General features: G+C 35.6%; 2 protein-coding genes across 2 annotated transcripts; one reads left to right on the top strand and one right to left on the bottom strand.

The window, feature by feature from the left end:
* The first annotated feature begins 2957 nt into the window (after positions 1-2957).
* LOC111381978 lies at positions 2958-6206 on the top strand. The gene is made up of 2 exons (XM_023005824.1): positions 2958-3463; positions 5387-6206. The coding sequence occupies exons 1-2, from the start codon at positions 3051-3053 to the stop codon at positions 5994-5996; spliced, it is 1023 nt and encodes a 340-aa protein (XP_022861592.1). The 5' UTR covers positions 2958-3050; the 3' UTR covers positions 5997-6206.
* A 317-nt stretch (positions 6207-6523) lies between these two features.
* LOC111381979 (alanine--tRNA ligase) lies at positions 6524-18648 on the bottom strand. Its single transcript, XM_023005825.1, has 23 exons — positions 18213-18648; positions 17882-18120; positions 17318-17458; positions 16991-17137; positions 16723-16875; positions 16413-16542; positions 15394-15490; positions 15166-15286; positions 14214-14273; positions 12694-12744; positions 12523-12618; positions 12079-12180; positions 10089-10211; positions 9447-9590; positions 9259-9330; positions 9077-9152; positions 8866-9008; positions 8645-8753; positions 8380-8567; positions 7807-7896; positions 7339-7521; positions 7057-7236; positions 6524-6816 (listed from the first exon to the last, which is right to left on the bottom strand). The coding sequence occupies exons 1-23, from the start codon at positions 18604-18606 to the stop codon at positions 6742-6744; spliced, it is 3114 nt and encodes a 1037-aa protein (XP_022861593.1). The 5' UTR covers positions 18607-18648; the 3' UTR covers positions 6524-6741.
* Positions 18649-19703: the final 1055 nt, after the last annotated feature.

Below are 19703 nucleotides of genomic sequence, written 5' to 3'. Positions count from 1 at the left end.
TAGCAATGGTGAGTTTGATGATGGTGTAGGCACCTACAATGATGGTGGAAATTGGTGACAAAATTGTCTAATAAATTGTGTTACAAGTGATGGTAGCAACAACAAAAGTCGTGAAATTTGAAAAATGAGGGAGGTTAAATATGTGTAACATAATTTTACAAAAAGTAATATATTATGTTACAAATTTTATTGTAAAATAATTATAAAAAAGGCAGTATTTGCGTTATCTTGATGATGAGTGTTTTACACTCATTGTTTAATACCACTAAAACTCAAGATTTTTTTGTCTTTGAGGAATTTAGAATGTTTTAATATATGTGTTCGTGTTGTTTTATGAGTCAAATAACTTGGAGAAAACGACAAGTTTGAAGCTTTAAAATGAGCTAAAGTTGATAGGTGTGTAAATGGTGAAAGTTGAGGCTTAAAGGAACCAAAGAGTACTGGAGAAAAGGAAGGAAAAGAAGCAAAGTTGAAGAAGAAGGAATAAAAGCAAAAAAAATCAAAGGTGGAAAGTGGTGCCATAGCGCCATGGCTCGGGAGAGAGAGTGGACAATCACAATGGCGCCGCAACACCATGGTTTCGAAGAACCAACAGTGTGCACTAGCCACATAGCACTCCAAAGCCAGCCACGACCAGAAACAACAGAGATTTGACGTCCCAACGCCGTATAGAAATATGTTACAGTGTTGCGGCACTATGAAGCATGGGCCTCACTCAGAGAGTTTTAAAATTTTTTGGATTCCGTTTAAGCCTAATCCATTTCTAACTTCTCCAAGACTAGAAAAGTTTATAAATACAACCTTAACAGCGACTTCCAACGGTGATTAAATGACACAAGAAGTAAGGAACAAGAGATTAATTTAGAGAAAGAACGACAACATCAAGGAGCATAATTCAAGCTCCACTTTAGTTTTTCTCATTCTTTTCTCCGCATGTTCTTAATATTAGATTGGATTATGTCTCTTCTCTTATTCACGAACTAAATTCTAGAACTAGGGTTTGATGTAACCTGATTTGAGACATGTTTGGATTTTAATATTGTCATGTCTTTTAGTTTTTCTATGAGTTTATTTTGGTGATTCTTCCTCATTGCTTTCAATTATTCGATCAATAATTGAATGATTTGATGTTTGAAATTTCGGCACTTGAGAAAAGATAATTTATACGTGATTTAAGAATAGCGCAACACAAATTTTATAGATTTTAAGAGAAAGTATGGATTTTTTTAGGCTTATATTATCTAAGAACAACGTACTTGATAATTTCTAAAATTTATTTCGGAATAGAGATATTTAGCACTCGTAAGAGGGAAGAGAATTAATTCTAGGTTCTTGCCTATAAACTTAGGAAAATTTGATAGAAATAAATATAAAATTTGAGAAACATTGTTGATAGTACGATAAAATCATTCCCTATGCTTTCTCACTTTGAAAAATCTCTCGTAGCATTGATTTAGTTGAATCCACCACCACATTGATTTACAATTTGATTGTCGAGATAAAATAGAGGCTAAAATAATTATGGTACTTAGCAGAAATTAAAGATCAATCCCCGTGAATTCGAAATCCCTACTTATTCTTATATTACAAAATTTGTTACTGTATATTTGTGGTATATTTAAACGGTATAGAAAATGCGTAACACTCGAGTTACTAATTAGTAGGATACTAAGCAATATGAAATTTTTTCAACGATATTCAAGAAAAGAGTGCTCTAGAAAAGTTAGTAGAATTAGAGGAAATTTTCTTCTTGGATAAAATTATCAAGGAATACTCGGAGATAAATTTACAAAAAGCTTTGTATAGCAATCCAAAAAGAAACAATCCAATTAATCAAGATACACAACGAGGCATAATCAAATGTTCTATACGTATTCAAAGGCGTAAAATAGTTATTTTGTGAACTGTTTCAAGCAAATGCGCATTTCCCTTTTGTTTGGACAGAATAAATAAAATAATTAAAAGTAAGTATGAGATATTTAGCTTTTTAAGGGTATTTGTGATGAATAATGTTACTCAAAAAGGGAAATTGATAGGGCTGGGTGACAAGTGTTGTGTGGCACACACGTTTGATTGCCTTTCTTTTTTTCTAAATATCAAGTGAAAAAATGACATCCTCCGTTTAAATTTTGTCATTGAACATGTTCATGTAGCAGGGTTGATTTGTAAATTGATCCCTATCATTTAATTTCATGGACTTTTTTTTTTAATTAAATCACGCAACCACGAAAAAAAAAAAAAGAGTGATTAAATATTAAAAAATAAAAACAAAATCTCTTAGCACCTAGCGGCAAGAAAAAGTTTCTCAATCTGTCCAGATTTGGAAAATTTTCTCCAATGCCATTCATAGAAATTTCACGAATTCCTTGGCGGACAAGTTCGACAATTAGACGAAATTGTGAAATTCAATTTGTTGTCTAGAGATTATATGGTGGGCATTTAGATCGATAAATCGATAAAACTGACGAACCCAAACATCTATTTCAATTTTGGAAAAAGTCAAATGATCCGCGCCGTTGACACTCCGAGTGACCGCATCCTCACATGGCCGACGTGGGTCTTCCATGAATAAAATAATCCCGACTCGTGGTGTGTCAACCTCGCGATCATTGATTAGGATTACTATAGCACGATTGTTCAATTTTATGCTCATATTTTAACCCATTCGGGTCCGAAATCAAGAAGTCGAAAACTTCAATTTATAATTACCTGCACCATGCCCACTCCTAAATTAGTTAGGGGGTCAAATTTTGGAAAGGCAAAAAAATACACAAGTAAATAATTATTCGTTACCAAATTGAAATTTAGCCCCTGTTTGCGCCACATTTTTACCTCATTAAAATAAAAAATATGATCACCATTTTTGAATTTCTATCTCTGATTTGAAGCCCATTACAGCTCTATTTCTTATTTTCATTCTCATTATAACAACGTGGCTCTAAAATCATTTTAGTATCTAACTTTTATGACTTATCATTCTATTTGTTTCCACCGATATCCCCGAAATTTTGAACGATCCACCATGGCATAAAGTCTCAATTACAGAGAAAATGGATGACGCTAAGGCGGCGGCAATGGCGCAGCAGCAGCAGCAGCAGCAGTTCCTTCTCTTGCAACAGCTTCAGCGCCAGAAACAGCAGCAGGACGCCATTTCTCGATTCCCATCCAATATCGATGCCCATTTGCGCCCACCTCAGCACCATCTCCTTCACCACCGTCCCCATGTCTCTCCTCAACCACAGCATCAACATTCTCTTTCATCTCAAATCCCTAATGCTAATTCGATCCCCAATTTGCCTCACCCCCAAAACCCTAATTCCAGTAACCCTAATAATAATACTGCCCAAAATCCCCAGCAACAGCAGCACAAGGCCTCTTTGCAGCTGGCTTACCAGGACGCCTGGCGGGTTTGTCATCCTGACTTCAAGCGCCCTTTCTCTTCCCTCGAAGATGCTTGCGAGAGGTCCCCCCACCAGGTGGGGGGGGGCCCCCCCCCCCCCCCCCTCTTATTTTACTCTTACCATGGTTCTGTTTTGCATGTTTATTATCCTTTTAGATCAAGTTTTCTCCGCCAGATTTTTTATGTGCCGATATTAGTTTAATTTCATTTCTTGATACTTTTTATAATTGTTAATTTTTCAATGTGATTAGTTCCTAGCATATGGTGCCGGATTGTCTGTCCATATTCAAGTATGTTTTCTTAAAAATTTGAAAATAAAATCTAGCTATACAAAGTCGATTATAATCCTCAAGAGGGAAAGTGCTTGAACACTTCTCTTTGGCGCTAAACAGATCCACTCTGGAAAATTGAAAGGAAAAAATGGGGTAGAGAGAGAACTTACAAGCATCTCTACATATTTATTTTAAAAAAAAAAAATTACAAAGAGATAAGAGGCCAGATGGAGTGCTTGTGCGTGAATATTGTATGGAGTTCTCAAGGGTGAGCAGATTTTTGTTCTTTACTGGTTCAACCTATCTTGATTTTGGCCGAAAATTAGTCCAGGAAAGAACCGGCTAAAATTTAGTAGTCAGCTTTGGCTTTAAAAGGAGACATAGTTACAGCTTCCAGATGACAATTCTTCTTTTATTTTTTAATTACCTCAAATTTTCTCTCTCTTAAACTTACTTGCTATATCCCCTCGGAAACCATATTGTATCCTTGTATATAATATATTTCTTCCGTCTCCACAGCTTATTTCCTTCATAGTTGATTGCTCTCTATTTATTTAAATTGTGTTTCTATCTTCTTCTCACAATGACTCACCTGATTATCAGTACTATTATTAATTTTTTTCGTTTTCTAAATTTGACTTATCTTATTAGTTGATAACTCAGTTGATGCTCTTGATCCAGTGCTTCCTACTTTTAACCATTGTAATCTTGCTCATATCTTCAGTTTAATATTTGTACATTGTTTTTGAATGTTTATCTTGAACTTATTGGTTCTTGCACGCTCTTGTAAGTTGAACTTGTTCTTACTGAATCTGTAAGGGATAAGCCTCTGAGAAGATTAATCATTTATCACCTTGGTCTTCAAATCACATGCTATTCTTCTCTGACTCGAGAAAAAGAAACGAGAATCCAAATTTTAATATTTTCAGACATGTTTATTGGATTGGTGGTGAACTTAAAACATGTGAATAATTAATGTTACTGGAATCGAGTTGGTTATGTTTTCACAGAACGCACAGAATTTACCAATTTGTGTCTTTTTTTGAATTATATAAAAGAAAATAAGTGTTTGTTTTTGGGTAGCGTTTTCGACAATACAGCCAGTCCTGTCTAAACATTTTGTTTCCCAAAATTGCAGTATAATCCTTTCCTTTTCTCACTCAAGTTATTTAGTTAAGCATCTATGTGCTGTGCACTATATAGACTTGTTCCTTGCCATGAACTATTACTGACTACGAATTATTTTGTAGTCATCCTGATTATTACGGTGGAACTAGCACAATTAGTGCTTGTTAATAGTCTTTTTTATTGATGACTTGTACTTTATGTATTATTTATTACCAATATTCCTTGGTGAAGCACAGGGCATGTTGTTCTTGATTTCGTATGAATCTAATTTATGTGTTGATAGTGGCTGATTTTTGCTCCCCTCCCTGTGTGTTATACTATGCATGCAGTAAATAGGGTTTCAGTTACTAGTCTTTTGTGGATTTATCAGCTAGATAAACACAGAGTATATTGACCTGAATCCTGTGAATAGATGAACAATATTTTAACGAACTGGGCACCCTGACATAATTTACCATGTTGACAAAGTTTGTTTATTTAGAATATGTCAACTTTCACACCAAACTAATTTGGCTAGCTAAAGAAAATCTTAGACTAGAACTTGTACTCATGCAGCTAATTAAATTTTAATGTAAATTTTGTTTAGGCTATTACCTTACCATGTGGTAGCTGACTATGAAGCAGAGGAGGATGACAAGATCCTTGATTCTGACACAACAGGTCAAATGCTTTCTCGCTCCCAGCAGTGGGACAACAACATTGCTGCCAAAGTTGCAGAGTTTACTGCCACATTTGAGAAGCAAGTCCTCGCGTTTAATATAATTTCCCGCAAGCGTGGCCTTGGGGAGTTTCGGACGGAGGAGAAACTGATGATGGAGCAATTACTGTTGCAAGAGGAAAAACGAGCACTGCTTGAATTGAGGGCTGAAATGGACTCAAGGCAGAAAGCAACTCAAGAAACTCATGAAGCCAATATGCGGATGGCTGCTCATGCTGAGATGATGACTCGAGCGCCCCCAATAAGAGCAAATGCGCTTGGCTCTCAAGGCAGTAATATTTCAATTGGTCATGAGATGGGGGAGCAGGATCAGGATGTCAACCATGATGAGATGATGAATGGATGGAGTAACAATGCACACAAGGATGATAAGGAGCCTTCTGATGATTTCTTGAATGATGAGGAAACCGAAAATGGAGATACTGCCATGCAAACTGCATGGCATGGAACAGGTGAGTTAGATTTGAATGCAAGATAGAAGTGAACATGCCTCAGTGAAGGAATTGAATGCCGGAGTTGAAATGTTTGAACCTTTACCAAATTTGTAAATTCTTATAGTGTAGTTCACTGTTTTTCCTTCAGAAACATAAATATGGATGTAATAAACTATAAAAATGGATTTTTTGGTGTAATCTCAGCTTGTGAGAGGTTGATCCCAATGCATTTTGTGAATGCTGATATTTTTTCACCGTCTTACGGCAGTTCTCAATTTCAAAACGTTTCATGCTAGCTATGAGACGCCATGGAGGTTGAGCTATAGAATTTCTATTTGGAGTAGGAATGTGTTGTCTGGTTGAAAGTGTTATAGATCAGACAAATGTCGGTGGTTCAGATTATCTTACTCCATGGATTTCAGCAAGTACTCCGAGATGTGTTATGCTTTTGAGTTTCAAAAAGTAAGTTCCAATTTTTTACTGGCATCAATACTCTTACATATAACAACAGAGGTCCATTTGTACCGAGATTCATACGTTCAGAATACGTAAAATGGAAAGTACAGAGAGCTATAGCCGTCAAACAATGTTACTCGTTGAAATGGATTCAGAACTCCACACAAAACATAAAATTGAGAGCATAATTCATATTTCTTTTCATTTTTCTTGTAACTGCAGGGAAAGAACATCACGGGCACACCTCTTGTTTGAACTGGTACACGTTCATAAAATTCATCAGCAAATTTTGTATAAATCAAAGTGTGAAATTGTGTTCAAAGTGAGAAATCTTTATGAAGTCAACTTCAATGCTGCAAATGAGTCTGCCAAATCCATTGCAGTCGGGATGCGAGATACATCACTTCCCTGAAAGACGGGAGAAAAAATCTTAGATACATGCTAATTTTGGAAACAGTGCACTCACTTTTAGATAATTACACCCACTCAACACCTCAAAAAGAACGGTAGAAAAATGCGCTCTGAAAGCTAAGCTAATTGTATCGGCTTACGTTCAGAGCAATTGTTTTAGACAAAATGCATGCCACTTCAGATCTTCTAAATGCTGACTGCAAAAATTGACGAAAAAATCATAATAAAAATTGTTACCTGGCCTTGAGCAAGCCCGCCTTTCCCTCCGCCACCCTTTCCTTTTATGGGGTCCAAAGCTTGCTTCAACCAGTCTTTCACATTTAACTCACCGTATTTACCGCCTTGCTCTGGTACCCCAGCGCAGACTAAAGCCTTGTTCACATTTTCATCTTTGCTGAAGACCATAACTGCCATTCCCTTCTCACCAAAGCAAAACAACCGTGAATTGCATTTTAAAGAAAATCCAGCATCTAAACACATGTGACTAAAAATTTAACAAGCAAAGAAAATTCAATTAACCTTCTTCTCCATGACGTCAACAACTGCCTCACGAAGTGCAGAAGTATCAGTACCAACATTGACATGTGCAATGCAGTATGCCTTTCCGTTCGATGAAGCAACTTCAGCCATTTCAGTGGCAGCCTTAATGGCTTTCTGTATATTCTCTTCCCCAATCTTCTTTTTGGCTTTTATCACTTGATTCTGTCAAACACAATATTCTTTCAGTTTTTCATATTTTAGTTCCCTATTATTTACCCCATTTTGTCTCTCCACTTTAGTCGCTAATGACATAAAATCAATATGCTGTATTTATTTATGACCCTTTGAAAAAGGGTACAACATCAACACGTAATACAAAGGAGGATTTGGATACCCTTTGGACCAAACACAGCATCCTAGAATTTATCAAGGAATACATTCACACCCACACACTATTCTCGTGCACAATATGAGTGAAATAGGTCTTAAATACAACATTATACGTACCTGAAGCACAGAGAGTTTTCCCTTGAGATCAGCTTTCTTAGCAGATGGAATAGATGCTCCTTCCACTCGGCTATTTAAAGAAGTTACTTTCTAGAATCAGGGAAAGGAAATTCTCTTATTATATCGGCACATAATATTTTTTTGAAAAAACCAATATTTGAAAAGAGAAAAGAATTATGGAACAAATTCCACTACCAAATTAACAGACCATCTGATGGTGGTTATGATGATATATTGCAAAACAATGATGATGTTGATATTACATGCATATTTTTATAATTTACTGTTCATGTGTAGAAACGTATGGCAAAGGCATGAATGTGGAAGAAAGCCTCCAAAAACTAAGAATTCTACATGTCAAGAACACTGTGACTGGAATTATTATATTGCTAGAGGAAGTGGGTATAACCCCATGTCAAAAGAAAATTCTATAGCACAAAAACTGGATATGGAGGTAATACATATTTTCAAGTCCAAAATTTTAACAAAAAGTGAGTTTCCATCAACAATTCTACATATTTACCCTAATAAAAAGTTGTTGCTTATAAAGGATTGACGTGTAAATGGAATAACCTGCTCCAGAATGCTTCCTTCAGTCTTGGATGCGTCATTTACTTCTTGCTCAAGCGAGGATGCCAATTCCATTGCTTTAAAAGCATAGCCTGTGGTAACTGCAGTAACTCTACGGATACCTTTAGCAATTCCTTCCTCAGACAAGAGAGCAAACGCCTTAGCTTCTCTGGTATTTGATATATGGGTCCCTGCAATAGTGCATATATGACTTTAGCTATATAAAGGCACTGATAGAGAGCAATGTGATTTACGAAGTGATATATACCCCCACAGAGCTCTGCAGATATAGATAACCATTCTTTATTTTCAGGATTAGCAAGGAGATCTTCCACTTTTCGACCAATTGAGACAACTCTAACTGGATCAGGATATACCTATATCAATAAGAAGAAACCCATGGTGAACAGCGTTTACAGGTAGCACAATCATGTGAAATGCTCCCATGTCTGAAACAACTATACAGTATAACAGGAAAAAGATAATCACCTCTCCGAAAACAGCTCTTAGACCATTGACCCTCTTTGCATCAGCCAGCCTAGTTTCTTTTGAGAAAACATCCAATTCATCCTTAATTTGTTCATTCACAATTGTCTCAATTTTCCTCAGATCCTCCGGCTTTACAGGCTTCCCTGTAGAATTCAAATAGCGTTTGAATAGCCTTCTGAAATCTATTTAAACAAACACCACATAAACTCACCATGAGAAAAATCAAATCTCAATTTCTCAGGAAGAACGATGGAACCTTTCTGGTCAACATGATTACCAAGTACCTCCTGCAGTTATATCGAAGCATTCAGATATTAACCAGAGAAATAAATAATAGAGCGTCAAGATTGGGTGCTAGCAAGTTGGCAGAAAAATCTCATATAAGATCACTACCCTTAGAGCAAAATTTAACATGTGTGTACAAGTATGATTTGGAGCTATCAGCTTGCGCCTCTCATAGTTGACCTGTTGAGCTCAGAAGAAAATCGAATCAATGATATGAAAATGCAACCAATATGTATGCATATAGAAAAGAATGAACAGGCATGTAAGAATGAGGTTTTATGTAAAAGAAAAGTCACCTTACAAATTACTTTATCACCAACAGATAATCTGCCCATCTTCCCATTGAAAGAACCAATGTGAACAACAAATCCACCATATATTTGAACATTACTAACTTCAAACACTCCGTTGAGGCCTTCAAGTACTCCAGTATCATATATCTACAAGGACAAAGAGCAGTCAATTCTAGCACTCTACTCCAAGAAAGGAATGTTCTCACGCGCACGCGCACACACAGACAGAGGGAGAGAATAATATTTAGTGTGATCTGTAAAACATACTTTTTCGATAGGTTAATCTGTAAAACCTACTACTTAGATTATAAGTCAAATACCTCTGGTGCTAAAATATACTTTTGACATGCGAAAATATCAATGGGGTGGGTGACACTGACCAAATAATATAGATGAAAAATTTATTGAAATTTATAAATTTGTCCAGTACAATTTATCATGATGCATAGTTCATTTAACTAATGAAGAAAAATAAATTATTTATATGTAGTTACAATGCAACTTCCAAAGACAAGCAATTTCTTCATTATCAGATCCATTTCCTCCGTAAAGCTCATTTTTTCTAGATGCTAAAAGGTAAATATACAGAATTTACCAATCACTCAGGATTATGTATTGCAGGTTGAAAACAAAGCAAATAATTACCTGACCACCTTGCTCAGCATAAAAACTAGTGGTTTCCAGGATAATGCCAACTTCCTCATGAGGAATAGTACTATCCAAGAACTCACTTCCTGTGTAAACAGCTTTGACCACACTTCCATGATCCTGAGATTATAAGCCAAGTAAATCATCAGTAGATATTCAATCAATTTTAGACAATGATTTGAATTGGAACATGCAACAAAGAACCATCTCAAGTAGATTAATACGGCATTATATAAGCAAAATGATTATTTAGATTGAAACAACAGTTTTGAGAAGAAATTAACTACATATGTAGGTATGCATTATAAAGTCCATAAATAGGCCACAGGATTTGATAATTAATTTCAAAAAATCTATTCTTTCCATCACCAAACATTTTCCCTAATCCTTCTACGGAGTTATGTTCCAAAATGTTATGCAATATGACTACCATCCAATCTTGAACTCATAATTAAGCTCATTGCTTTAGCCATTGGAATTACAAGGAAATCTAAATTCAACGAGCCAACAAGTTTCTCACATTCCAAACATTCAACTGTTTTGCATTAGCATCTCTCCCCCCCGTCCTTGCAGCATTAACTATTGCTAGTTGTTCTCTTTCAGGCTAAGCAGGTCCTATTTACCTATCGCCTCCTACCTAGTCACAGGCCCAGATCCCTCTGAAATGTAAGTATCTCCTCTATCTTTCCTTAATTGCTTTTAGAATAGAAGTACAGTGTTATTCCCTCTGTCAGAGAGACCTTGTTTCCTCTAGAAATAGCGCAAACAAAGTCCTCTTTTCTAAACTACATAATTTCCTTCCAAAAGCACCCTCCCCTAAAGTACACCACATGGCTCAAAGATTCTCGGGCATCAGTCAAGCATAATAGTCAAAACTTGGAAAAATTTCAATCCAAGGCATCCCTAAGCTAATGAGGGGATTGAGAAACAGTACTCTCCGCCAGTCAATCTTCTGACAGACCACCAAATGCCACTTAATTCCAGATCCTATGACCAAAAAATACTGATCTCGAGCTCAAAGCCTTTTATATTGAACTGAAATAACTTCTCTCAAAAGGAGGTAACACAGTTCCCCTTTTTGTGCAAAGACTGCTACTTGTTTATCTCCATATAAAAGGCACATCAGCAGACCAACGTTATGAGCCATATAGTTTATTTCTTATCCAAATCAGTATTGAGAGATTGGATCATCCAAATTCATATTTAACCCATTTAAATGATCATCTGAGACTAAATACCCATTTCAAACTCACAAGAAAACAAATCCAGCCAAAACCTGAAACTTAAACATGTTACCCAACCTCCAGCAAACAATCTTAAACCTATATCGGGAATGAATCAATGACAACGATGGGTAGGTTTTGGCTGCCTTCAACATGAGTGTGGTCCAATTCATAATGTTTCAGGGGCCACTTTCAAAAATTAAGCAAAAGTTTCATGAAGCTGGATTTAAAATCTCTAAATTGCTCACTGATTTATTTATTTATTATTTTTTTTTTTTTAAAACAAACAACATGCAGGGAAGCTAAAGAAATTGGATAGAAAAGAAGTCTGAGAACTAGAGTACTTAACACCCGAGTCCCTTTCATCTATTTGTATTAAATTTTTGAAAGGAAATAAATGACTATTTATAGCATGCCATTAAAACAAATCAGATATGTAGAGCAGTTTCCAGAATTAGTTTCCTCTGAAATCAATTTTGCAATAAGGCTTTCCTTACAAAGTACCAAAGTGGGAGCTAATTAAAGACACAAGTATCCGATTAAAAGGGAGACAAAAGTTTTCAAAATGGAATGAAACTCATTTGTAGACCCCTAGCATAATCATAAACAAAACCATAGCAATCTATTAAACATTTGAGGCAGATTGAGAATCTTGAACCAAATTATAAAAGTTCAAATTTCAAAAACAATAACCCTAAAGAAGATAGAAGAAAATCATCATAACTAAGCCATGAAAAATCCACCAAACAAATTCACACACAAACCTCAAACCAAGTAAACTTAAATGAATCATCTGTCGGGGCAACGCCTTTCTTGTGCAAGGCAGCAGTAGCATCAGCATCCATGACTACAGTACCACCAGCTTGCTGAGAAAATTAGATTTGCAAACCCAAAAAAATGTTAGCAAGCACCAGTCTCAGATTAAGAGCACGTTTGTCTTGATTTATAAATAAATTAAACTAACCCAAGCTTCTTTCTAAACTACTTTATCCCCAAAATTATTTAGTTATTCGTAAAATTTTAAAACTTATCCAACAATCCTGTTAGTCTCATCTAAAGTTTGTAGGACCAAATATTTTAGCTTCATACATCAAGGATAACACTGGGTGAATAACTCCGGATATCGCTCCTGGGCCTTGTTCCCTATAAACTTGGAGTGTGACTATGCTAAATAAAAGATAAAAATGAAGAAACACAAATCCAGTTACCTTATTCTGCGCACTCCTTGATCTTTCCCTTGCCTTATCCATAGCTATATTGAAGCCTTCAATGTCAACAGCCAAGCCTCTTTCTTCTGCCATCAACTGTCAAAGAGAGATGTCAGTCAAACTATCATATAAGTTAGTATGCTTGCGTGTAAGTAATGATGATACATTCACCTGAGTTAGGTCCAATGGAAAGCCATAAGTATCCCATAAATCAAATGCATCCTGCAATCAAGTCATCTATGAGAGTAATAAACAGAGAGAAACCAAATTGGCTCTTCAAAAACTATCTGATTCAGCCCCAATGACTCTTCACTAACAATTAGCCTATTACGGATAATTTTAACAATTATGGGTGTGAAAACACTCAAAAGTTCAATAATATGGAGCATAGGTATACACAGAATCTAGAATCTGCAATAAAATTTTGACAAGTTTGTCGAAAGGCAATTATTCAAAATACATATATTACATCATTAAAAAAATACTAAGCCCCTGTTTGGTAGGAATTAAAATCAGATTTTTACTAGATTTTAATTAAGGTTGATGAAATGTGTGATTGAAAAGTTATGGGTCCAATAAAATATATGGTTGAAGTAATTGTTGACTTTGAATAAGATTAAAATCTAGATTTTAATTGGCTAAATAGTGTAGCGTGTATTAACACGAAAGGTAAAACTGAATATGAAGCAATAGGAATGAGTAGGCACGGAAGCTCTGGACATAGACAACTAATATGCTTTACCTCGTGATATTTAGTGAGAGAAATGGAGGTCGTGAACTAGGTGAAAGTTATCCATATTGCACTTCAAAGTTTTACTCATATGCTTAGTCTTTAATATTGATTAAGAGCTTGTTTGAGATCCATTTTTTGTATAGAATGCATTTTCAAATAGTAGATTTATGGAGTGGTTAAAAATAAAAAATAAAAAGTTTTGGATTTACTTGTAATATTATTTTATTGAATAATACGAGGTTGAAAAGAAGAGAGCAAAATATACATTCAAAAAAATGGGGATCAAACAAGGGCTAAGAGAGTCTTCAATATTAATAAGATAACTATATTCTCATCTCTTTACCTCATGACCCTCCAAAGTTTGAGGGAACGACAAAAAGACACTTTTACACATTTGCTTTACATACTTCTGACACTCTTATCTTCCTTGTCTCCCACTTTTCACCCCAAATAAATAAAGGAAGTCTTATTATCCCTTCGCATGCAACCAATGAAACTGGATCAAATACAGGCAGCAAAAGAATGCTTCAAATCTAGAAAGTCCAGATTTTCGTAAGAACGTCTTAAAACTTCATGTGGAAAATTAGGAGATCAGAAAAAGAGGTGCAAGGAAGTCTCTCAAATGTGGGATGGCTGGAACAGAAAGACAGTAGGAATCTGATAGAGTTCTGATCTATTAAACAGCAACTGGAAGCAATTGGATGGATTATTCATCAACTGATAAGAAATTGGCTACTGCTAAATGATTTGTGTAATCTAACCATTATATGTTAATAGTTTTCCATTGACTACATAGTATATTATAACTATTCATTCTATGCAAGTGAAGGCTTACATGAACAATAAAATCCATCAAAGTCAACATTGATATCGTCAAAATGATAGACTACAGATAAATCATAATGCATATGACAACGATGTAAGGATCACAAGACATCAAAACTAAATTAACACTTGCCTGTCCACTAAGAATCTTCCCTTGAACCTCTTGAGCAGCTTTCTTAAATTTCTCAATTCCCTGAAGGAGAAGTCGACCAATATGAGCAGTTTGTTAGTCTCTAAACAGTAGTCTATCTCATCCGTTAATTTTTCCAATGCAAAACTGATTCATATATTAGGAAACAGTTAAATCATTTTCAGCAGTGACTTAATCTGTGAAGTGCAAGGAAGCAGTTTGGTGATACTACAGACAGCACACTGGGTGCATTTACCGAAGTATAGTGAGACACACGGTGAAATATGGTCTATGGTCTAATAACATTCCACTGCATAAAGTCTATTTTCAAATGTCAATCACTTGGATAGAATCTAAAGTAATTTTTGCTCCTCTGTAGTTTCTTCGTCTCATTTAAATTTTCAATATGAATGGACCTTGCCTATACAATGCTACTGCATATCATACCCAGGGAGTAAACAGGCAGAACTATCAAAGTGAGATGCCCACAAGGGACGACTTGATTGTACTTTCAGTCTCAATAAGTTGGAAGCTTAGTCTATTTCCAAATGTCAATCACTTGGATAAAAAATAATTAAAGTAACTTCTGCTCATCTGTTGTTTCTTCGTCTCATTCTTAACTTTCCATGTGAATGGATCTTACCTATACAATGGAACACTAAAGAGACTAATCTTCCGCGAGAAAACTAGGAAGGTAATTCAAGCATTGTAATTAACTGCTCAATGATAATTAAAGTGATTCACCCAAGAGACAATATTCATAATTGAATCTTTCCAAAGAATGTAGATGCTGAAGGAAGCAATGGGGCTTAATGCCAGCATATGATAATCTCTACAAAGAGTCCAAACATTTTATGTGCGCCCCTCTCCCCTTCCTTCCGCCTCCAACTACACAGACAAGCATGGACACAAAAAAATTAAAAAAATGAAAGAGAGAAAAGGGGATTTCGCATACTTTAATCAACGTCCTTCCAAAGCTGGCCTCTTCATCAGCAATGATTTCCCTTATCTTTATCTCATGTTGCTTCAGCTCTGGGAAAACATCACCCATCACTTCCACCAAAACTTTTACAAGCCTGTTTTCAACAGAATAATATTTGAATATGAAAAATCACATGCAAGATTCATGTAACCCATAATTTTCATAGCAGAAAAATTAGAAAACTATGTCTTCCATTCATACCCATTGAAAAAACCTTGTTCTGCTTTCAGGACCTCGGTGCCATATCGCACGGCTCGACGTAGGATGCGCCTTAGGACATATTCACGACCCTCATTGCCTGCAAACCAGTAGAATGTATTCTAAAGACATCATTTCAAATGTCAAAATTAAGATTATAGATAGATAATAAAAACAAAGTGCAACGTTCTATTAAATATTATCCAATAGGCTGATCATAATTAGCCCCCATTAATTTCCATTTCATTACATTTCATTTTTTTCTCTCCTATTTTCAACCACAATCTTCCATAAAATAATATTATACATAAACCAAAAACTTTTCCTTCTTTTTCAACCACTCATTTTTCAAAAGAACAATATTCCACCTATTTTCAACTCCACAAATTGGGGGCCAAACGGGGGCTTAATGTTCAAACACAACTAAAGTAAGACACCTCTAAATCTAGAGGCCACATAACAAAGTACCAAAACTTTCTCTATACAAACCCACAAATGTAAACACAATAACAGAAACAAAAAAGCAGAATAAAGCAGACCCAAAACTGACACTGAACATAAATATATGAATTCAAAAAATGTAAAAGTTCATGTGTGTGTACACAGAACAGACAATGAGTAAGAGTTCTTCAAACTGTAGAGCTCATTCACCTCCAAGAATATAACATTAGAATGAAGATAAATTGAGCTTAAAATAAGCAATTTCTTACAGAAAATATAGCAACAACCTTTGCCCATTCTCCCTTAAAACTCATGCACAAATGAGCAACTAATGATCATTTATTTCTTACTTTATAAGGTATTACATGATCAAAACTAAACATCTGCACATAGTTAGCATAAACATGCAGCTGTTCGTCAACATTTGCTGAATAATTCAGAAATATGTCAACATACACAATGTTAGTTGTCACCGGCAGAGCTGACAAAGTTCATGTTCACGTGCTACTATAAAATGCAAGTTAATGACAACACGAGAACCTAGGTATTAAATGAATGACTAAGTAATTCTAGTTATGTACCTGGGCAAGAGCCATCAGCAATGGCAAAAGACAGTGTTCTAATGTGGTCCGCCACAACCCTATATGCCATATCAACATTGTCAATGTCGTCAGATCCAACTTTGCCGGAGTATGGCTGAGCTCCAGTTGCCTGCCAAAAGATTAAAAACTACTCAGAATATAATTTCCACAAAGTAATAAAAATTAATTTTAGAGCAGTTAGAAACTGGCTCAACCTTTTTTATTTATTCTAATTTTGTCAAATTGTAATCCTTCACATGAAAGACATTTAAATTCTCAAAATTATATTAAATTTTGGTTGTGACTTAACCTGTTGTATTGCGTCAAAGATGCGCAAGAAAACGTCAGTGTCATAATTGCTCATCTTATTCTGAAGAATGGAGGTTAATCTTTCAAAACCCATTCCAGTGTCAACATGTTTAGCCGGTAGAGATTTCAAGGAGCCATCAGCCTCCCTGTTAAACTGTGGAAGAGACATCAAGAAAGTTATGCATCTCATCAGTTGACAAAAAAATGAAACAGTAAGTTGTTAACCATAAACACATAGAGCTCCAATAGGACAAGAGTGAAGAATGGACCTGAATAAACACAAGATTCCATATCTCAATGCATGTAGGATCATCATAGTTTACCAGCGAAGCAGCGTTGCGATTACCAATTCTATCAAAATGAATTTCTGTGCAGGGTCCACAAGGCCCAGTATCTCCCATCTCCCAAAAGTTGTCCTATTCGAAGTCGTGCAAGGACTTAAAATAAAATAAAAACTTCCAAAGATTTCTTGATAAAAACATGTCTTTCCAGTAATAATTATTGTCTCATTAAAAGGAAAGTAACTGTTAAATGTAAGGGCCACAGAAACTGGACCCAATCACCAAATCCAGTTCAAATGCAGAAAATGAACTTACTTTACAACCAAAAGGCAAAACACGGGCAGGTGGGAGAAACTTGAGCCAATTATCCCTTGCTTCAGAATCGGCAGGAAGGCCAAGTTTCTCATCGCCCCCAAAATAAGTGGCATAAATTCTATCCTGTGGTAATTTATACACCTGAAAGAAATGATACAGTTGAAAATAAAAAAAATAAAAAAAAAATGAATCAGTTTTGTATGCATGTTCGTATACATGTGTGCAGTAGAAGTGCGGGAAACTCGCCTTAGTTAGAAGCTCCCAAGCCCATTGAATTGCCTCATTCTTAAAATAGTCTCCAAACGACCAATTACCAAGCATTTCGAAAAAGGTATGAACACGGGCAGGTGGGAGAAACTTGAGCCAATTATCCCTTGCTTCAGAATCGGCAGGAAGGCCAAGTTTCTCATCGCCCCCAAAATAAGTGGCATAAAATCTATCCTGTGGTAATTTATACACCTGAAAGAAATGATACAGTTGAAAATTAAAAAAATAAAAATAAAATGAATCAGTTTTGTATGCATGTTCGTATACATGTGTGCAGTAGAAGTGCGGGAAACTCGCCTTAGTTAGAAGCTCCCAAGCCCATTGAATTGCCTCATTCTTAAAATAGTCTCCAAACGACCAATTACCAAGCATTTCGAAAAAGGTATGATGATAAGTGTCCTTGCCCACGTCGTCGAGATCGTTGTGCTTGCCACCTGCTCGGATGCACTTCTGGGTATTGCAAGCGCGGGTCAGTTTGCTTAACTCAGTGTTGGGATCAACCGTACCCAGGAAAATTGGCTTGAACTGATTCATGCCTGCCATACACAGACACACAGCAATAGCAGTATACAATTTGCAGAGAAAGGTAAATAAGGAATTTAGCAATTAGTAAAAGGAAAAACTTTACCGGCATTAGCAAAGAGAAGGGTAGGATCACTATGAGGAACAACGGGGCTTGATTTCCAGTGGACATGGCCTTTTTCCTCGAAGAATTTGATGAAAGTGTCCCTGACTCGGTTGGCCGGCCACTCCAATTCACTAGACTGAGATCCCATCGCTGATTCCGATAACGCTTCTTCTCTCCTGCTACTACTACTGATATAGCTAATACTGCGTCTCAGAACAAGAAGAATCCTAGTTTTCCAAAACGATGATGAGGGTGAAACAGCCGCCGGCAACGGCAAATGATTATGCGGTGAACGAGGCAACCGCGGCGGCGGCGGCAGAACTGTAGGAAGTAGGGTGCTGAATGGTAACGCCAAAGGATTGGAGAAAATGCTCCTCTTACAATAAACCCTCATCCACAGTCCGAATCCTCCAAATACTAACCCCCATTTATTATGGTTATTATTTAATTAAAGTCCCTCTCTCCCATTTAAATATATCAAAATATTTGACCAACTGGGTTTGATTTTTCCCAAATATAAATGAGGGGGATATTAGCCTCGTTTCTAGCAATTTTTCACAAAAAAAATAAAAAAAAATCAATTTCGATTGTTATTTTACTATTTTAGTCTTTATTTTTTACTTCTTTATTTATAGGTGGAATCCATTTTTTTCTCTAACGATCAAAAAATCAATTCTCATAATCAATACCGAACAAAACCTTAATTTCAATTTAGTATTTCAAATTCAATTAATTTTAAATTCAATGCTCGACTTTCTTTCCCCCGAAAAATATGTTTTATTGTAATGACTAAAAAGTAAATAAAAGTTATTTTTAAATAATCAAAGTTTTGTTCTTTTTTGGTAAAAGCTAAAGCTATTTATGCTTTTACGTAAAGAAGTTTATGCTCTTCCTTGTAAATAGGAATTTTGCATTAGTTCACGGTTTACTCATAGAAAGAAATAGTACAACATTTAAGAATAATGCTAATTGTACATTCCACAGTTAATATTTTGGTATACATTCCATGGAAATTCAATAGGTGTTTAACGGCAAAGTATGTTTTTTCAAAGTTATCCATTCATACGTCATCACATGACACAATGTCAAAAGAACATGAGTGCAGGATGATTGAAATTTGAAACGGTGATAGAGTAATGTTGTATCATTGGTATAACAAAAGATAAGGCATAATAATTCACAAACTCATTGTAGAACAAGGAAAATTAAGCCCTAATTTGACAATTAATATTTGAAAACTCTTTTTTCTACATACTTATTTTCAACCACACATTAACACAATAAATTATTATGAACGCAATTTCAAAGCTTTTCACTTCTTTTTAACCACACATTCTTCTAAAAATCACCATCCAAAACATTGTTTTTCAAAAATAATGGTTGTCAAACGGGTGCTAAGTGCAAGTTAGGAATAAAGAATAAACACTATGGTCGGAAAACATCGTTCATCTCATTGCAACCTCAACCTCCCATTTCGCTTATGATCGATTG

Source organism: Olea europaea, unplaced genomic scaffold, assembly GCF_002742605.1.
Source record: "Olea europaea var. sylvestris unplaced genomic scaffold, O_europaea_v1 scaffold2412, whole genome shotgun sequence".
Lineage (NCBI taxonomy): Eukaryota > Viridiplantae > Streptophyta > Magnoliopsida > Lamiales > Oleaceae > Olea > Olea europaea.
The sequence above is the reverse complement of the archived record's forward strand: the minus strand, read 5'-3'. Positions and strand labels throughout refer to the sequence as shown.

Bases quoted from the DNA above. Each gene is read 5' to 3' on its own strand.
- LOC111381978 (XM_023005824.1), top strand. From the start codon at position 3,051: ATGGATGACGCTAAGGCGGCGGCAATGGCGCAGCAGCAGCAGCAGCAG. The intron at 3,464-5,386 runs GTCCCCCCACCA...AATTTTGTTTAG, and splicing joins CTCGAAGATGCTTGCGAGAG to GCTATTACCTTACCATGTGG.
- LOC111381979 (XM_023005825.1), bottom strand. From the start codon at position 18,606: ATGAGGGTTTATTGTAAGAGGAGCATTTTCTCCAATCCTTTGGCGTTA. The intron at 10,212-12,078 runs GTTTGTGTGTGA...TTATAATCTCAG, and splicing joins TTAAGTTTACTTGGTTTGAG to GATCATGGAAGTGTGGTCAA. The intron at 9,591-10,088 runs GTAATTATTTGC...TTGTCCTTGTAG, and splicing joins ATGCTGAGCAAGGTGGTCAG to ATATATGATACTGGAGTACT.